An 18,963-nucleotide genomic window follows, 5' to 3' on the forward strand; every position below is an offset into this window, starting at 1 on the left:
CTGCCCAGGAGCTGTGTCATTTGCGGGCCCCTGCCCAGCCACCCCACGGCAGCGCATCATTTCTGTTTCAGTCTTGCCTTTTTATTTCCCATCTACGGCTTTGTTTTAACCACACCCTTCAGTTGTCCACTTTCCCTCGCTGAGGACGACGACTTGAGCTTCGAGGCCTTTTCTATCCGTGGGGTCCCGGAGGAACCCTCATTAGCTGAAGCTGTTGCAAGTCTGATGTGAAGGCGGGTAGGGTGTAACGACCTCACACATGGCACAAAGGAGGAGACTTTTCCAGAACCAGTTCCCCATGGACAGTCCCACACTGGGGCCGGCCCCTCAATCCGTACATACCTGGCTATCCAGTCCGAGCAAGAGAAGCATAATAAAAAAAAGAATGGACCAAAACGTGGGCAGTGGCATCATTGTCACAGCTTTTGGGTAGGCAATGAAGGCCAGGCCAGGACCTAAAGGGAAGAGAAATGGGGAGGGACAGATGGGGAGACACATCAGCAGCTGAGCACCCAGAGCACAGGAGCTCATACAAAGACACCCGGGTGTGAGGCAGGGCTCCCAAACCCAAAATGCAGGGAGGAGCCAGGCCTGAACTCTTGCCTGGTGGTAGAGACCGGGTCTGTCTCACTTTTGGGTGGGATGCGCCGGGGCTCAGGCGGGGCCCCGTTTTAGCATCTGTCTCCTTAGCAGCAGCACAAGTGGCCTCCTCACACACCAGAATCCGGGCGGACGTTGGTTGTTTGGGAATGGAAAATGGGACTGAGGCTGGACTCAGTCTGCCAGCTTAGAAAAGGAACCCCCCCACTCCCCAAACCAGAGCAACCACGCCAACATTTGCTGGAAGGAAGCAGGGGAAAGGTTCTGGTTATCTGATTACTAAATCCCATGTTCGCCAAGGAAAGGTTTCTATTAAAACACAGTGGAAAGGAAAAAAAATAGACAACCATGCCCTGCAGGGCAGATAGATGTCTCTTCGGGGTGCCTCTGCACACCCACCTGAGCAACGTCAGTCAGCTAAGGCCCAAAGCCGAAGGGGGGCGTGCGCGGGGTAAGACCCCAGGCCTGGGAGACCCATGGCCGACATTCTAGTCCTCATCCCACCATCATCTCCAGCTCCTCTTTATATCACCACCCGCCCTCAAAGGGCCTCAGTTTCCCCATCTGAGAAGTGAGGGGCAGGTTACGGTAAATGACTCCCAAGGAAGCTTCTCGTGTTGATTCCCAGATGCTGACACCGTTTCCCTAGAAAAAGGTTTCTGGTTTCTCAAGGAGGGACTCTGACAGAACCTGAAGACAGGAGTCCCGTCAGCTCAGGGGATGCCTTTCTGACTAGAAACATTCTGAAGACACAGAGAAATAAATGTCTCTCCATCTCCAGCTGGCCTCCGTTCTGCTTAGGGGGGAAGAATGGAGTAGTAACTGAGACCTGTGGGTCCAAGATATGGTCAGCAGCAGCAAAAGAAAGGAGGCCTAAAAGGCCTGAGCCAAAAAATATATAAAGTAAAATCTATAACTTAAAAAAAAAAAGTCAAGAAATGTGAAACAAAAAGGGCTGAGAAGGCAGGATATTTAAAGCAGATACCAGAACCAAATGAACGGTTTAAAAATGAAAGGAAAAAAAACAACTTTTGAAATAAATTGGAGCCAGAAACCACATCGCACGGCGTTAATCACAAATGTGGTGGTCAAGGGTGAGTCCTTTTATAGTGCGGAGTCCACTCAACCTAAGGAAAACCTGACCGTGACCGAGCATCCTCAGGTGGCTGGAAAACTCCATGAGGAGCGGTGGAAGGGGTGCTTGAACCAACCCCGAAGTCCAAGTTGGACTAGGAAGCCGCACTTCCACCTAGACTGGGGCCCCTGGTCCTCCCACACGTCAGCTCTGCGTGAGGAGTCAAGTCCAGCTGACTGTGAGACAGATGTAAAATGGGGCCCCCGCCCCCCACCCCCCACCCCCCGGGGCCTGTGAAGGTTCTCAATGTGCTCGTTTCTGTATTTCAGTTTTGCCTTTCTCAAGCCAGCCTCTGGGAGAGGGTCTGGGCTGAGCGCCTTTCTCTGACAGCGCATGGTGAACTCTAGAGAGAAGTCCATGTGCAATAACGCGGCCGCTCCGAGCACCTCTGCATGACTCTCAGCTAAATAATGATCTTGTTCACATGCACTTGGCTCAATATGGTGCTTGTTAAAAGCTTATTAGAGAAATAATCACCCTTGATGTGTCGGCTGTTCAGACATCACCGTGGGGAATAAACGCCAAGGTCTTTGAAGTGGACGGGAGGAAGAAAACAACTTAGGTTGACGATATGTACATACACATAATACCTAGTTGTCCACAGAGAAAGAGCTACTTATACATCTGCATATATCTCCCACCGCCAAGTTCACTCCACGCTCTTGCCGATTCCCAATCAATCAGAATCATTTTGCAAGCCCTGGACTGAAAAAAGCCATCTGCGAAGAAGGTGCGAACTGTCTCACTTCACCACTCTAACTGCCAACCCCCAAGTGGGTGTGGATATTTCTGGAATTACTTTCTGTGTCCTCGGTCTCAGGCCTGCGTTTGGGGGGGCTCTCAGGGAGAGTAAACTATGTCTGTAGGTCTGCTTTGAGACCGGGGTCAGTGAAGAAATGCATGGTGGGGCCGGAGCGTGGATTTGCCATGTCATCCTGCGTACTGTGGGTGTGGAGAGGGGGCCTGGCAGCATCTTTGCCAAGTGAGGAGGAAAGTAGGACCCAGGAGCTCAAATGTGTCCTCACACAGGGTGGGCCAGAGGTTGTCACATGTGCTGAGGGTGGGATCGGGAGGGAGGAGGGGGGACACCCTCATGTCAGAGGGGCCCTGTTTTGGAGACTCCAGCTCTCATCCTGACCAGCTCGAGCAAGGCCCCTGCTCTCAGGCCATCAGTCTCATCTGTGGAGTGGACACCTGAACGCACAATGTTGAGGTACCCCTGACCCCCCAACTCCAGGGCCCTATGGGCAGGGACTCCTGCTGTGCTTGACCCTGGTCTGTGGTGGTCTCTGGAATCAGGACCGTATGCTTTCCTCGGGGCTGGAGGCCCCTGAGCCCAAGACCCCCAGAGTCTCCAAGTGGCCCCACAGAGAACTGAGAAATTAGGAGGTCAGGAGAAGCAGGGTGGGGTGCGCAAAATTATAGAACCTTCCAGGCAACTGATGGCCACCCTCCAAGTGAACCGGGCAGGGCCGGGGAAGAGCAGAGAAGCCAGAAAGGTAGACTTTGAGGATCCTGGGATCCTAAGGTTCTCATTCTCATGCCTAAGCCACTGCAGTTTTAAAGGTGACGGTCCAAGACTTAGCACATCATGGCAAGTCCCAGAATGTAGGCACCTGAGATATCGTGGTTCTGAGGCTCTAGGATTCTAGCAACTGAAGACTTCATAATTCTCAGATTCTGGACCCATCTTGCTGGAGCTCCAGGATCTCAGCCTAAGATCCCAGGCTTTGCAGAGTCCATGATTCTAAAGACTCTTTTCTCCACTTCCAGGTATCCAGGGGAGGAGTACCCTTCCAACGGGGCCCACACCGAGAGGGTGACGGTGTCCCCACAACCTACCCCAAAATTGGACCTGTCACCGTCCTAGAGGGCGGCCTTTCACGCCCACTGTCTCTCCCCACCCCCGAGCCTACGGTGGTGCCTGACACAGGGTAGAGACTCAATGAATCAATAAACATCAGTGGAGTGAATGAATGGGTTTCGCTTAGAGGGAGCGCGCTGGGAGCAAAGTGCAAAATACAGAAACCAAAGCTGAGAAGGTGGTGATGGAATGCCGATTGGTGGCTGACTTGGGCCTGAGTTAGAAAAGTGGTTTTCTCTTTTGGAAACCATGAGTTTGCTGAGGAAGGAGGGGAAGGAGGGAAGACCATACCAAAGTAGCTAAATATTCCCCCAACATAACCAAACCCATGTTTTTGCCGCCCCTTGGGCCAAATTGCAATGAAAGTGTTTAAAAATTTAGCTTTTGTACTCTTTAATACTTGGGGGACATCTTGGTGGGGGGGGGTCCATTTCGGAAACCAGGCTCGTCCCCCCCCATCCAAAGCCCCTGGGGGGTCTGGCTTCATGCCTGCAGTACTTGGCTTACACACTAGGTGGCAGTGCCCACCACCACTGCCACCAATACCACCATACCTGACTCAGCCACATCAGCAATGTCCACCCCTTGCTCTTGTGCCATGAAGCCCAGGATGGAAAAAATTGCGAAGCCAGACACAAAACTGGTACCACTGTTCAGGCATCCCAGCAGCATACAGTCCCTAAGTTACACATATGTCAGGGAGCAAGTTAATTCACAACACAAGGAAGCCACGCTCCCTACTTCTTCTCTTTTTTCTTTAAACATCATCATCATTTCTAAGGTTCACCAGGCCCGCCGGTGCAACACTTGCCTGTACGAGTTGTACTTGTACTTGTTGTAGCTCCCCAGTGAGGTCATGGCCCCCAGGCAGATGGCATAGGAGAAGAATATCTGGGTCCCAGCATCGATCCATACCTATTGAGGGTGGGGGTCGGTGGCAAGGAAAGAGAGAGAAGAGGGCATTAGAGCTGGTTTCCTAGAAGAGCTAGTGCGAGTTCCTGGCCACCTGGCCATCAAGGACTGCACCACAAAATGTGCAGATTCTCAACTGCAATTGGAGTGCCTGTGCTGAAAACCAAGGTGCCTTTCAAGACAACATTGAGCTGTAAGGAACCCCAAAAGGTGACTACTCAGCAACGAGGTCGAGAGGCTGGACTTCTGAAGCAGATGGATCTCGATTTCAACCACGGGATCCATGGCTCTGCCCCACAGAGCAATTTTGCAGGTTCAAAGAATAAAGATATAGTGCAGTTCCAAAGGTAAGCCTGTAAGTCAAGGCTGCTGTCATTACTGTAATTGTTATTGTCTGGGGACCCCGAGTTGGAGTAGGAAGAATTCTGTAATGGCTTATGCAGGCAAAACTGCTCTCCAGCACACCTTTATCAGGCAGGTCCTGATGGCCACAGAGCTGCCATCTCAGCTGCCCTCTGATCTGTCCAAGCTCCCTCCCACCTACCTCCTACTGAGGGTGAGAAGACAGTGAAGAAGAGACCCAAAACAGCAACCCGAAGGCTGAGTATCCTGAGGACAAAAAAAAAAAAATTCCTTAAATGGGCCAATAAAATCTCCCAGGGTTTTCTTCGACCCCTTGCAGTCACGTGGCTGAGTGCCAAGAGGTAGACGGTCAGTATTGGTCCCTTGACCTGCCAAGAGGTCACTAACCCTGAATTCCATCCTCGGCTAAGGAAGCCAGCAGCTCTCTCACCTCCAACGATAGAGCCCTCTCAGCTGCTGCAGGCAGAGGCCAGATCCGAGAAGAGACTAGTTCAGAAAGACTTCTCTCTCTTCCCTGGCGCAGTGCCTAAATTAGACTATAATTGGCCTGCCTCAGGAGTCCTCAACATGAAAAGATACACACACAGCTGGAATAGCCCACGAGCACTGTGAATGATCTGCCACAGCCCAGTGGAAAAGTACTAGGGGCTGATGCCCAGCTAGATTTGTGCACCCAAAAACCACAGCCCTGAGCAGGAGGGAGGACAGGCTGTGCTCTGAAGTACCTGTGGGTCCTCGAGGCGGCTGATGTCGGGGTACAGATAAAACTTGATGCCTGCGCCTGCACCAGGCAGTGTCAGTCCACGAACCAGCAGCACCAGGAGCATAGCAAACGGGAAAGTGGCCGTGAAGTAGACGACCTGTGAAGGATAAGAGGGATTCAGGGGAGACTGTGAATCACTTGCTGCTGTTAAATTCGAGCATCCTTTCCAAGGCTAGTGGGGGTTCTGAGGCCGAGCCTGCTGTTTCACTTGCTGTGTGACCTTGGGCATGTTGCTTAACTGCTCTGGGCCATAGTTGCCTCATCTGTAACCTGGATATAAGTACCTACACTTCATAGATTTACTGAGAAATCAGTGAAAGAAATCCTATAAATATTTACTAAATATCTAGGCCCTAGAAATAAAGTTGTGGACAAGACAGAAAACAAATCCCTCCCTGCTCCTATGGAATGAGAGAGTAAACTATCAAGTGTGTATGAAAAAGGCTTAGTCCAGTGGTTGGCACATGGCACTTAGTTCCTGTTAGTTAACATATCTATTAGTATGACTCAAGGTTAAAAATCAGATAAGCGCGGGTTCAAATCCCAGTTCTGTCCCCTCATTTGTAGTGTGACTTTGGGCGTTAAGCTTAACCTCTCTGGGCCTGTTGCCTCATGTGTAAAATGGAGATAACAGTAAAAGAAGGCCTTCATCGAGAGTTGAGGAGGGGCTTCAACAGGATGACACCTCTAACACCATCAAAACAGTACCTGCCTGGCACTTGGTTCTCAAAAACGGGGCCTACTGTTGACATTGTGGTTTTGTAGGAAGCACACGGGAACTTCTGGGAAGGAAATGAAGCCTCTAAAGCCCCTCACAGCCGGGATGGGGAAGGCCTTCACTTCCTTGGAGCTAGGGGATGCCCAAGGCCTTCTCTGGGTCACATGACACATCCCACGCAGACCAAGGTCAATACAAGATGAGTACCAGAGATGACCTGAGCTGGGCCTTCCCATCCCCAAGGGCCTACCCTACTTTCTCTGCTTCTCCTGTTCTGAAAGCACTGGTCTCCAAACTTCCTGTGGCTTCAATTCCTGTGGATGGATTTTCCCACCTCTTTCTTCACCATGAAGAGCCTGCCTTCAGATAACAAACACAGAGCAGTGAAAAGCCCTTCCACATCTAGCAGTTTATTTCACCTTCCCAAAGACCAGAGGAAGGCTGAAGTCTGCGCGGGCTCAGGACCGGCTTACTGCAATACCTTGGGCAAGGTATTGTCCTTCTCTGCACTTTATTTCCCCACCTGTGAAATAGGAGGCTTGAACCAGAAGAGCGCAGAGGTTCCCTTGGGAAGGGGGGTCTGGGGGCGGAGTGGCCAAGAGGACCAACTGGGGGTCGCCCAGCCTGGGGTTCTGTTCCCCACCTCTGCCACCTCCCAGCTGGGCAGCTTGGGAGGAAATGCTCAATGCTGGGAACACAGCGAGCCCTCAACAAAGCCTAGCGGGAGCACTCTCCTGATGATCTGAAGGCGCTGCGTCCTATTCCTGCCTCTGCTGCATCCTCCCTGGACACCCTTTCACCCTCTGGGCCTCAGTGTCCCCAGTCGCCCTAATTTTCTTCTCCTGAGGCCAGAACCCTCACCATTTCCCAAGGACAAGAGGCAGACGTGGCGGGTGGGGGCAGGGCAGGAAGCCCCAAAAGGGGTGAAAGAAGAAAACCAAGTGCCCCACAGGCTACTCCTCCCTTCCTGCGCACAGGCTCCCTGACCAGTTCCCACCTCTGGGCCCTGCCATGGGCCACGCCCGGGGCTGCTGAACAATAGCTGCTGACAGCAGGCCGTCCCCAGAGAGCAGCTACTTCAAAGCTGGCTGGGCCCCACTGGGCTGGACGATCAGGCCGCGGCCAGAGGGCTTTGTGTCAGGGACACAGGACACCACCAGGGGAGGGGGGTGGCTTCCCTTGTTTTCCCGTATTAAATTTGTTTAACAAGCACTTAGGTAGCACTTACTGTGTGCCAGGCACTACCTAAGAGCTTTACCTGTGTTAGTTAATTCATTTAATGCTCCCCAACTTGAAGAGGTAGGCGCTATTGTTACCTGCATTTTCTAGATGAGGAAACTGAGGTTCAGAGAGGTGACGTCAGCTGTCTGGGGTTACAGATCTAGTCGGTGGCGGAGGTGGGATCTGATCAAGGCCAGCTAGTGTCAGGATCCGGTGTGTGGTGCGTATTATTGTTTTCTTCCCCACATCAGAACAGGACAGCTCCACATGGTCACAGCCTCCCTTCCGCTGCCTCTTCGCAAAGCCACCCTTGTTTTGCAGAGTTTGCTGCTCTGAGGACAAGCCCCTGAGAGCCATTCTCTCAACTTTTCCGTGACTCCCCCGGGATCCTTGCGGGAGACGCTGGTGCCAACCGCCGCCAGTAGGCCTCTGGCGGTGGCCCAGCAGGCCTTGCCACGGAACATGGTAGTTTTCCACTCTTCCTGGCAAACCTCTGTGGCTCCTCTGAGCCCTCGACCCAAATGCCCTGTGGCCCAATTGCCCTGGAAACTTCCAAGGACAACTCTTCCTCATCCTCTGGGGACAGTGGGGAGAAGGTAGCCCACAGGCAGGAGGGAAATGGGCTAGTTTCCTGCTGCCCTGAGCTTCCTTCAGGGGCGAAGGCCTGGGCAGGTGGGGCCATGGGTCAGTGCCCAATACCTAAGCAGGCCCTGAGGATCCAACCCACACCCCACTGTGTGTGGAGGGGAGGAATGGCATAACTAACTCATTTCACGCAAGGGGAAAACAAAGCTCAGAGAGGGAAAGGAACTCACCCAAAGTCATGTAGCTTGTGGTGGGACAGATCTGAGACCCAAAACCAGGTCTCGCTCTGATTGCCACCCCTGCTTTACTTCTAAGCTCTGGACAGAAGAGCTGTCCTGGAGGCTGGCGATGGAGAGGCACAGCCTCGGGACATGCCTGGGCTATGTCCTCTATGGGTCCACAGGATTGTACATCCTGGGTGGGGGTCTGGACTTTTTGTCATTTTCCTGGACCATGGTGGTTACAAATCTGATCTGTGGCTAGAGCTGGAAGCCATGGCTGGTGGTGGATGGGCAGGCGGGCAGGCGGGCGGGCAGGCAGAAGGGCAGGCCAGTGGAGCGTGAGCCTAAGTGTGTTTATCTTGGCTTCTTTGGGCTGGCCCAGGCCCTGCTATTGTTCTGGGAACCACGCCTGCCCCTCAGGGGCCCAGAGCCACTGGAGATGTCTCTAGGGGCAAACTAGAGGGACCTTTGGCAAGTCACGTCTTCAGTTGGCTACGGTTGTACCCTGGAACTCTCTGCTTTTTGTGCTGATTCTATTCTCCTGTCTGCTCCATTGTGTCTCAAACTTTGCTTGCTGTTCTTGGTAAACATCAGCCTCCTCTATTAGACTGGAGGCTCCTCAGGGGTCTCGGTCAGATACAGCTCAGGGCCTTTGCATGAGCCATTCTCTCTCCCCGGAATTCTTTCTCCTCCAAATATCCACATGGCTTGCCCCACCACTTCCTTGAGATCTTTGCCCAGGGTCACCTTGGTGAACCTTGCCTGACTACCTTATTTAACATTGCACCCAATATTCCCTGTTCTCCATTGCTGCGTTATCCTTTCCCATAGTTCTTGTCACTATCTTACTTCTAGATATTTTACACATTTTCCTTGTTACAATTGATGCTCTGTCAAGCTCTTGGACCACAGGGATTTTTGTCTGTTTTGTTGTCCCCTGCCCCATTCCTGGCAGATAAAGAGGCTCAAAACATACAAGTACATAAGTAAATGGTCATGTCTTCAGCATTGCTCAGCACCAGTGCTCCACAGAAACGTCCTGAGAGACTGACCCCTCTGTGCGGGGAAACAGAGGCAGGGTGAGGAAGGGACTGGTGCTTGCTACACAGTCTGTGCCACAGCTTGTGCTGGGTGCTGAGCACTCTCATTTAACCCTGCTACCACCCATTTTCGAGATGAGGAAACTGAGGCTCAGAGGTGCGGAACTGTCTTCGGACAGGTCGCTTCACCTCTTCCAGCTCGGTTCCCTCATTTAAAGAGAGGTGGTAATGAAATGGGAGACCACGGATGGATGAGCTTCAGGGAGCTGTGGGAATAACCCGAGCTACCCTCTTCCTGCCAGTTCTGGGGGAATGCTGTAAGCGAGGGATATGTGGGGGAAGATTTCTGAAGCCTGGCCTGCTTCCTTTCTGGATTGGGTTTTAGGGTCACAGGGTGGTTATGCCCTGAGAAACGGGAAGAGAGCGTGGCACTCTCACAGGCACCCATTCTGCCTCTGCAACCGAGGCATCCAGATACTGCCCAGCAGATGCCCAGAGTAACTGCTGGGATCTGTTCAGATCTGCGATTTCGCCTAAGGGGCTCTTCAGCCGGGAGAATATGGTCCTTAATTCTAAACTCTGGTGCACTCGAGGCATCTTCTCCACATGACTTTGCCACCACCCACTGCTGTACCTCAAATGCCACTTTAACGTACACTTCTGACCTTCGGTGACTTTTTAATCTTAGAGATTTTTCCTCTATCAAGATGCAAGTGACAGAAGAAATGATAGAGGGACTTGTAAAGACAGGTCAAGCCAACACCTTCCCTACGGCTTAGTGCCTTGGGTTCAGGCCCACACTGCTGGCCACAACAGACTCCTCTGCCCTGAGCTTGTCATCAGAGCAGCCATGCTATCAGAGTCACAGTCTCTTGGCTTCCAGGTAATTATTCAGCTCTAATTGTTAACATGGAACATTTTAGTTACAGGCTAACATTTTTCTTCCTGCCAATATATACTAGTGTATGCCTAAATCCTTAATTATAAGCTAACATTTTAATTATCAGCTACTGCGTGTGTTAATAGCTAACACCCTAGTCATCCTATAACATATTAATTGGGAGCAAATAGTTCAGTTACAGCTAACACTTTGGTTAACAACTAACGTCTTGGTTATGAGCGAATGACTTAATCATCAGTGAAAGCTTTCCTTAATGAGGAACATCTTAGTTACCAGCTAAAATGTTAGTGGTAAGATAATTCAGTGAATCTGACTTAGCAGCAAAAATTCACATCAGTGCTTCTCAAACTTCAAAATGCATTTGGATTATCTTGGGCTCCCGTTCAAATGCAAGTTTTGATTTAGTATGGCCGGGGCAGGCCCACAGGTCTGCATGTCTGAAAAGCCCCCACAGGTACTGATGCTGCTGGTCAGGGCATACTTTGCAAAGCAAGGGTCCATGTTGTCTGTTAAGAACTGGTAATTAACAACAGAGTTGCCGAAACACTCATGACCAGCTTAACTTATCTGTCACAACCCCAACACTTAGTTATCGGCTAGCATTTGCACTACCAGCAACACCTTGACATGGGGACCAGCGGCGTGCAGCAACTTGCACAGGCTCGAGGGAGGTGACTATTCAATTTTCAGGAATTTTGCGAGTTGGTTGTTAAACCATTAATAACTTGAAATCAGACATGGTGGGCGTCTTTACATCACAAAATTGGGAAATGCTACAAACCAGGGTTTGACTTGCTTTCAGAAGACAGGTTAAGCAGCCCACACCCATTCCTAGGTCAGGACCGGTTTTGGCAGAGAGGCCCATGGGGCAAGAAGAACTCTTTGCTGAGGGGGCCAATAGCCATAAGGCAGGGGAAGAACAGAAGAACAACTCACTTTGCCCGTGGACTTGACGCCCTTCCAGATGCAGAAGAAACAGACAAGCCAGACGAAAAGAAGGCAGAGAGCGAGGTCCCACTTCAGCGAGCCGGGGTCGTCGATTCCAGAAGACAAGCTCAGCACGTTGCGCCTTGAATCAAGCAGAGCCACAAGTCAGCGGGACCCAACCCCTGGGCAGGGGGAACAGAGACCTGGACTCCAACAGGCTTTGGTTCAAATCCTGGCTCAGGTGCTGCATTTGCACACATCACCTGTCCTCTCCAGGCCCTGGAATGTCCACTGGTCTCAGGAAATAACTAACCCCTATCACAGAGTTGTAAGGAGGTCAACCAGGGGATGAATTCGGACTCCTAAATCAGGCAAACCTGGGTTCAACCCAGCTTGGCCTCAGACAAGTTAAATAAACCCCTAAGCCTCAGTTTCCTCATCTGTAAAATGGGTACTGATTCCCATGTGACCGATTCTCAGCAGACCCTTCTTCACTGGGTTCAAACCTGGCTCCACTGTGTAATCATTGACTGGGCTAGTTACCCAACCCTCCCAGACCTTAGTCCCCTCATCTATAAAATGAGAATAGCTAACATGTTGTCCCATGCCTCTTTTATTTTAGCCACCCATTTCTTATCTGGATCTCTCACTAAAATGTGAGCCTTAAGGGGGCAGTGTTCTGTCTGTGGCGGTAGAATACCCACCACTTCCTTATTCAGATTTGTTGTTAGGAGAAAACCCACACTACCTACACTAAGTACAGGGTCTGGGGTTGTAGCCAGCCCTCAAGAAGCCTGAGATGTTACCCTTGTGACGCGGAGAGGCCCAGAGCAGCTCCTGGCACCTAAGCAGTGCCGGTTCCCCTCTTCCCTTCTAGGGTTGTAAAGGTCTCAGAAGGAGGCAGGTAGACTGTTTGAAGGACAATCAGCACGGGGCAGCCATCAACCCTTCCCAGCATCACAGGGCATAGCAGTCCAAGAACCTTGCTGACGCACATGAGCACCTACTCACAGACACACTCCTGAGGGGCAGACGTCAGGGCAAGGCAGCATGGTGTGCTGACAGCCGAGAAGATCACACAACTCAATGCCCAGAAACAGTTCCCATTGTCCTGGGGCTCTGCTTGATGTTGCAATGACCAAGGGCAGCCACATTGAGCAAAGGGACATCGACCCTGCCCACTAGTCAGTCCATCGGGGTCACCTGCCCACCGAATCGTCAGGCCGCAGACCATGGGAAACAAGGTGCTCATGCTCCCCTGGGAGAAGCTGGGTTTTCTTCTAACGAAAGTCTGCTCACTATTTGAGGGCCACACTTTTGAGCAGAGCAGAATAGACAGAGAGAAGAGTGTGACTCGTGCTTCAGTTTTCTCTTCTGTAAAACATGAACATCCTGAGCAGCCCAGGATGGTGCTGGGAAAGGCTTCCAGACCATCCCAAGCTCTCAGCCAGTTGTGGGGCGTTATCCATGGTCAGGGCTCTGGAACTCAGAATGCCCACTGGGTCAGAACGCTTTTTCATTGCCTTTTTTTTTTTTTTTTTTTCCAGAGAAGCTTCAACATGAGGACCTTGACTAAATCCGAGATTCCCATATCTCACTGGCATTCAAGAGAGGCCTTTCTTTCGTTCATTACTATGCTCCCAGTACCTAGAACATCACATGGCACATAGTAGGACCTCAAGATATACCTGCTGAGTGAATGAATTAAAGGACTCAACTGGAGTGAACAGCAAGTTTGTATGTCACTCTAGATCAATCCATGAAATATTTCCACTAACAAACCTCAAGAAGGGGCAGCTTTCCTTTGTCTTTTCTTGCTGGTCACCCCAACATCAATGGGCTCCCCACTGGCACCTAGGACGATGTGTGCTCATGATGACACCAACGATGTTTTTCAACTTATCTCATCTGATCCAAGGACTAGCAGTTGTTTGCCCCATTTTACAGATGAGGAAAATGAAGCTTGAAGGATCAAACTGCCCACAGAGGCACAGGCAGAGCTGCCCCTCTACATCCAGGCCCATCTTAGTCCAAAAGCCAGTGTCTTCTGGACTCCACCTAACTGCTTCTCTGATTCACAGAGAAAATACAGCCTAAACCTTAAAAAGACTGTCTCCAGTCCCTGCTACGGGCCCAGGCCAGGGTCGCCTAGAGCCTCAGGGCAGGGGGACACGGACATCCCCATAAGGCAGGGCTGGCGGCCAACTGCATCCTGGCTGAGGCCCTGCCAAGCATGTGGATCTGGCGGCTGCACCAGCTTTAGAACAAAAAGCCCTTCCCTATGCAGCCTCTAGAGCTTGGCGCCTTCAATGAAGGACTAGAGCATGCTGGGCAGCAGCCCAAAGCTCCCTTGTGAATGGGGAGAGTCAGGGATAGCACTTTTCCACCTCCACACCTTTGCACCCTCTCCAATGCCAAGTACACGTCCTTGTGCTTCCAGAAAAGCTTTCCCTGATGCTCCACAGATGACTAACTGTAGAGTCCCCGGCTGTCCTGTCACACTGGATATCACCATTGGGTGACAAATCTGGCTTGTCTACCAGACTCTAGACATCCCAAGGACAAGAATCTCACAGGCAGGCACACAGTGGGTTCTCAGCTAATGCTGAAGAGGTGCCCAGTCATAAGACAAGCTTTCTTTCCTTCTTAAGGACAAGTTGGCCAAAAAGCTTAAAACCCCGGAGCTGGTATTCTGATAGCACCAAACCTGCAGTCAGTTCACTGACATTTTTCTGACTTCTCCCGCCATCGTGTTGGGCAAACCAGTGGTGCCCACTACAAATGAGAGGCTGTCACATTGGCTTGCTCTGCGCAACTGACCATTATGGAGGCCACAACAAGGAAACCGAGTCATAATTTGCTTCTCTGTTACTGGTGGCCATCAACTTGTAACATCTCCAGTGACATTTTAAGGCATGTTTTCTTTGACCTAACGATTCCATTCCCAAGACTCTCCCCCGCCTAAAATTACACTTGCATGCATGGTCAAAGGCAGGGTCCACCCCACAACGCTCTCTGTAGGAGCAAAAGACTGGAAACCACCCAAACGGCCATCGATAGGGGCTCAGTAGGCACGGAGAAGACACAATGAAATGCGAAGTGGAAAAGCTCCCTGGATACTGATAAGGAACTCCATCCTGGAGATAAATAAATGAACAAAGCAAGGCAAGGAGCACCATACATGGCATGCTCCCTATTGTGTAAAAAGGGATGGATGCACACTGTGTTTGAACACGCACAGGCTATTTTTGGCAGGGCATAAAAGACGTTGGTTTTGTCGCTGCCGAAGGGGAGGGGAGCCAGTGGCAGGGACGCGGGGAGGGGGACTCATTTTTTTTCATTATCAAATGTTTTTAATGTGTACATATCGCCTTTATACAAATTATTTTAAATTCTAGAAAATGTTTGTAATAGGCCAGGCTGACATTCTAGGAATGGAATGAATATGTCTCATCAATCAGGGTTGTCATAACAAAGCCTGATGTGGGCTTGGGGCCAAAATGACCGACATTCTTTCCAAGGACATCACAAGGGTAGCTGTGGAGGCCAGAGAGTGTGTAGGTCCATCTGAATCCCTTTTTGAGGGGACCCATTTTGAAGAACCCCCCCCACAAGTCCCTTCCCTGTCAGACCCCCATGGCCTCAGCAGACTAGAGTCACCTGGGCCTCCCCCCTGCGCTACATGGGAGTGCTGTGCTCCAAGGCACTGCCACGATGTACTACCCCTTATCGATGACAGGAGACTGCACGAGTTACCCCAAATCGGGCCACATCTCCCCAGTACTGCTACCACCACTCTCTGGGCCCCCACTGCTTCCCAGGACTATTTCAGCAGCCTCCTCACTGGTCTTTCTGTCCTCGGTCTGTTCCCATTAATCTGCGAATACCCACGTCAGTTCACCCCCTCCTCTGCTCTACATCCCCCCATGGCTCCCGCATACCTGGCCAGCGAGGTCCTTTTGATTGACCCCACTCCTTTTTGCCTCCCTGAATATGTGACAAAACACTCTGTCACTCAGATTCAGAGCCCTTAAAGAATGAGGGTGGTGCCTATTAATAATGATGCCAGGACCACAGGTGTAAATAAGGTATGTCCAGGACAAGCTGTATGTACAGTGGGTTGTTCCATCTCGAACCTCATCTCCCATACGGCCCTTTCACTTCCTCTTTTCCCCATGCTGGCTTCTGGAATGTTCCCAGAATAGGTGGAACAGGCTCTTGCTTCAGAATCTTGGAAGTGACTGTTCCCTCAGCTACTCATTACATGACATGCCACCCCCCTTTAGGTGTCTGTTCAAAAGCCACTTCGCCAAGGCAGCCTATGTAAAAAGCATCCCTGGTCACTCTCATTCCTCTGCCCTGGCTTTATTTTCCATCACTTATCATCGCTTTTCTATTATAATTGTATTCGTGTTATCTATTTAAAGTCCATTTGTCCTACTAAAATGACATCTCCAAGGAGGCAGGACCTGTGGCTCTCTTCATCACTGCTGGACCCAGAGCAGTGCCTGGCACATAGTAGGTGCCCAATAGACATTAGTTGAGTAAATCAATTATACCCATTAGGTTGATGGGGAAACTGAGGCTCAGAGAGGTTCGGGAATTCACCCAAAATTACCCAGATAAAAATCAACTCTGGCCCTGGGCCTGGTTCCTTTTTTCTGATACCACCTTGGGGGCCAGCTACCCGTGTGCCGAGTCCTACACTGCCCTACACTGCCAAAGGGCACCCAGCATCCCAAACTTCCCTGCATCTCTCTTACAGACAGAGGAGATGCAGAGGTGAGTTGCATTCTTGTCCAAGAATAGTAATGATTCATTCCAGGGTGGGATCCAAAAAAGAATTGCCTGGACGTCTGTTTTCAGTCGGCCACCCCGCTGCCGTCCAGCCAGCACTCAGAGATGTAAATACGTCCTCCGAGTGGGCCAAATCGTTTCCTTTTGACTGTCGGCCAGCCATTTATTGGCGATGGCTCTTCCCTGGAGACTGGTAGAAGCAACAATTATAAAAGAGCCCGTCCGCCCTGAGCATGGGCCGCACAAGCCTTTCTCCCCCGCCTCCCCCTTCCGACAGCTGCAGAGGAAGATTGGCTGAGTAGGGCTTGTTTGCAAATATGACTCATTTCTTTGATTCTAATAAAGTCTAATGATACGTGCTGAGCTCCCAGGGGGCTCTAGAGGAACTGAGGAGGAAAGCATGGCTCCAGCCTGATGGAGGGCATTTGGCCAGATCTGGCCCTGCCTGTCTTCCAGGCCTGGGGGTGAAGTAGGACCCTCGGGACAGAGGTGACCCCAGAGCAGGACAAAGTTGACCAGGGGCAGCAGCTCTGCTTCCCCATCACAGAGCGACTCAGAATTAAATTATAAAGCTAGGATGTAATGATTGTCTCAGGGGCCCAGGTGGCTTTCACAGGGACCTGGTAAAGGGCATCTCACTGGCCCCTGTTGAAAATGGCACTTTAGCGTTGTAGATGGGGTAGGCGTGGGGGAATAGGGTCACATACACATGGTACAATATTACCTGTGACCGCGGACTTGCCCTGGACTTACAGTTGGTGGGGACACAGACAATGGAGGTGGTGTCCAGTGTCTGAGGTCAGGGCTGGGAGCTTTGCTACGTCTAGCTGCTTATGTAACCTCGAGCACGTCACTTAACCTCTGTGCCCTACCTAATAAGCTATGCCAGGTGGCCCTGTCTTAGCTTTTTAACACTTGAGCCAGGCTCTAAGGTGTTGGGATCATGCTATCTCTGAGGTTTGGAGAGATGAGGTGACTGTCCCGAGGTCATGCAGCTGGGACATGTGGGAGCCAGGGTCAGTCTCTCTACTCTGAGGAATAGCAGCATCACTCACTGCTCTCTACTGTAATCTCCTTTCATAAAAAGAGCAGGACAGGGATGATCAACAAGGTCTTTTCCTGTGGGCCAAGTGAAAGGTCTTTTCCTGTGGGCCAAGTGAAAGTCTCAGCTCCCACAGTGCCTTGTTATCTTGATTCCAGGGAGCTCTTGAGCACCCATCAGCAGCATCATTTGCCAAAGGAAAGGACAGCTCAGGGACCTGTGTATCTAGTGCAAGTAAGAGAAGTGAAGGGAAACAACGGCTGGGATTGGGATTTCCCTCAAGGGGCCTGGACACCAGCCTTTGAGAGATCCTTACTGCTCTGTAGCTGTGATATCTCAATAATGTTACAGGGAGCCTTTCTCAGTGGAAACCTTGGAGCTAATGGCTGCAAAGTTGGTGGCTATTTCCATGTAAAATCATATAAGCTAAGTTTCACTGTGAGGGGACCCAGACCCACTGACAGCTGAGCCCTCTGAAGCCCTGTGTACAGTTAGTGCTTAATACATGTTCCAGCCTCTCTCTCACCAGTGTGTTGTTCCATGAGCAACATCCAGAAAACAGATCTAATCATGTCACTTCCCTTCTTGTGTACCTTCTATGGTTCCCCTTCAAGAGAACAAAGCTCAAACTTAGCCTAATATGTGAGGCCTTGATCCTTCTCCCTGGCCCCATATGTCCTATGCTCTGGCCAAACCAAAGACTTGTTGTTCCCAAATACTCATGCTTTCAGGATGCATGGGATGTTCCTTCTGCCCAGAATGTCTTTTCTCTTTTCCCTCAGCCTTGTGAGCTCCTACTCATCCCTCAACACCAGCTCATATGGCCCCTCCATCTGTAGACAGGGAAACAAGGCCAGAGAGAGGTAGTGACTTGCTGCTCCATGCTACACAGTTAAGTGGATGTGGACATGAAATTAATAAGAATCAGCTCTCAGTGAGCACTTACTGTACTAAAACACTTAAAATCCTCTCTGGCTACATAAGGTCACACTGTGGGAAAAGCCAGAAGAGGATTCTAAGCTGAGAAATGACATGTTTGGATTCACAACTGATTGCAGAGATGCAAGGGTAAGACAAGGAGAGCAATGAGAGATCAGTGCTGGAGTCTGGGAGAGTGATGATGGGGGTCCCAAGGCGAGGAGGAGGGGGGTTGCCGTGTAAGTGGATGTACTTTAAAGGGACAGCCAAAAGGACCTGTGAATTGAACCTGTGAATTCCTAGATTCCTAGATATTTTCCCTATTTAAAGGGGCTCTGCAAAGATGAAATGAAAGACTAGAGGCAAGACCCTGGCACAATGTTCATGTGAGTCAGTCATCCATATTATTTATCTTCCTTTCCCCTCCTTCATGCCCAAGAGAAGGGAAGGCTCTTGAAGACAGGTGATTGGGCCCTTCTCACCCACAGTGCCTGGCCCAGGGCTGCACTGACCTGAAGCCCCTGGCCCAGCTCACTGGCCTCAGTCTCTTTGCTCACATAGGTGGCAGGCCTGGTCCTCTTGCCTAAGCCCACTTTCCAGGTTCCTCCTCTGTGGACCCCAGTTCTCCACAGGGTTCTGGAAAGAAGGCAAGTTATTTGTGGATGTTCAGGTGGTCTCACAATGCTCTGCAAAACCCAGGAGGAGGCAGTGTGAAGGCTGGAATGGGAAGTGAGCGTCAGGCAGAGGGCCAGCACTCTTCAGACGGAGCAAGTCCATCTGGATCATGTAAGGCTTGGGAAGGTGCCTGCTGGGCCCGGAAATTTGCAAAGATAAACACTATCTAAATGTCAGTCTGGGCCAGGAAAGGGAGCTGGGGCACTCAGAATGGAGATTCTGGTAGGCAGGAGACCTAGAATCCCCTAATATAGGGCCCAGTCTGGAGGACAGGCAGGGGA

The 18,963-nt window shown here is 51.0% G+C and overlaps 1 protein-coding gene across 3 annotated transcripts in view; it reads right to left on the minus strand.

The window, feature by feature from the left end:
• The window catches only part of SLC6A6 (solute carrier family 6 member 6), an 81,690-nt gene that overhangs the window by 16,731 nt on the left and 45,996 nt on the right, over positions 1-18,963 (minus strand). For all 3 annotated transcript variants that reach the window (XM_016141859.2, XM_016141860.2, XM_036219800.1), the window contains 5 exons: positions 11,260-11,392; positions 5,600-5,734; positions 4,411-4,514; positions 4,154-4,278; positions 343-455 (listed from right to left, as the gene is read on the minus strand). In XM_016141859.2, coding sequence (XP_015997345.1) covers positions 343-455; positions 4,154-4,278; positions 4,411-4,514; positions 5,600-5,734; positions 11,260-11,392 — 610 coding nt within the window. The remainder of the gene's footprint in view (positions 1-342; positions 456-4,153; positions 4,279-4,410; positions 4,515-5,599; positions 5,735-11,259; positions 11,393-18,963) is intronic.

This window comes from Rousettus aegyptiacus, unplaced genomic scaffold, assembly GCF_014176215.1.
Source record: "Rousettus aegyptiacus isolate mRouAeg1 unplaced genomic scaffold, mRouAeg1.p scaffold_m13_p_4, whole genome shotgun sequence".
Lineage (NCBI taxonomy): Eukaryota > Metazoa > Chordata > Mammalia > Chiroptera > Pteropodidae > Rousettus > Rousettus aegyptiacus.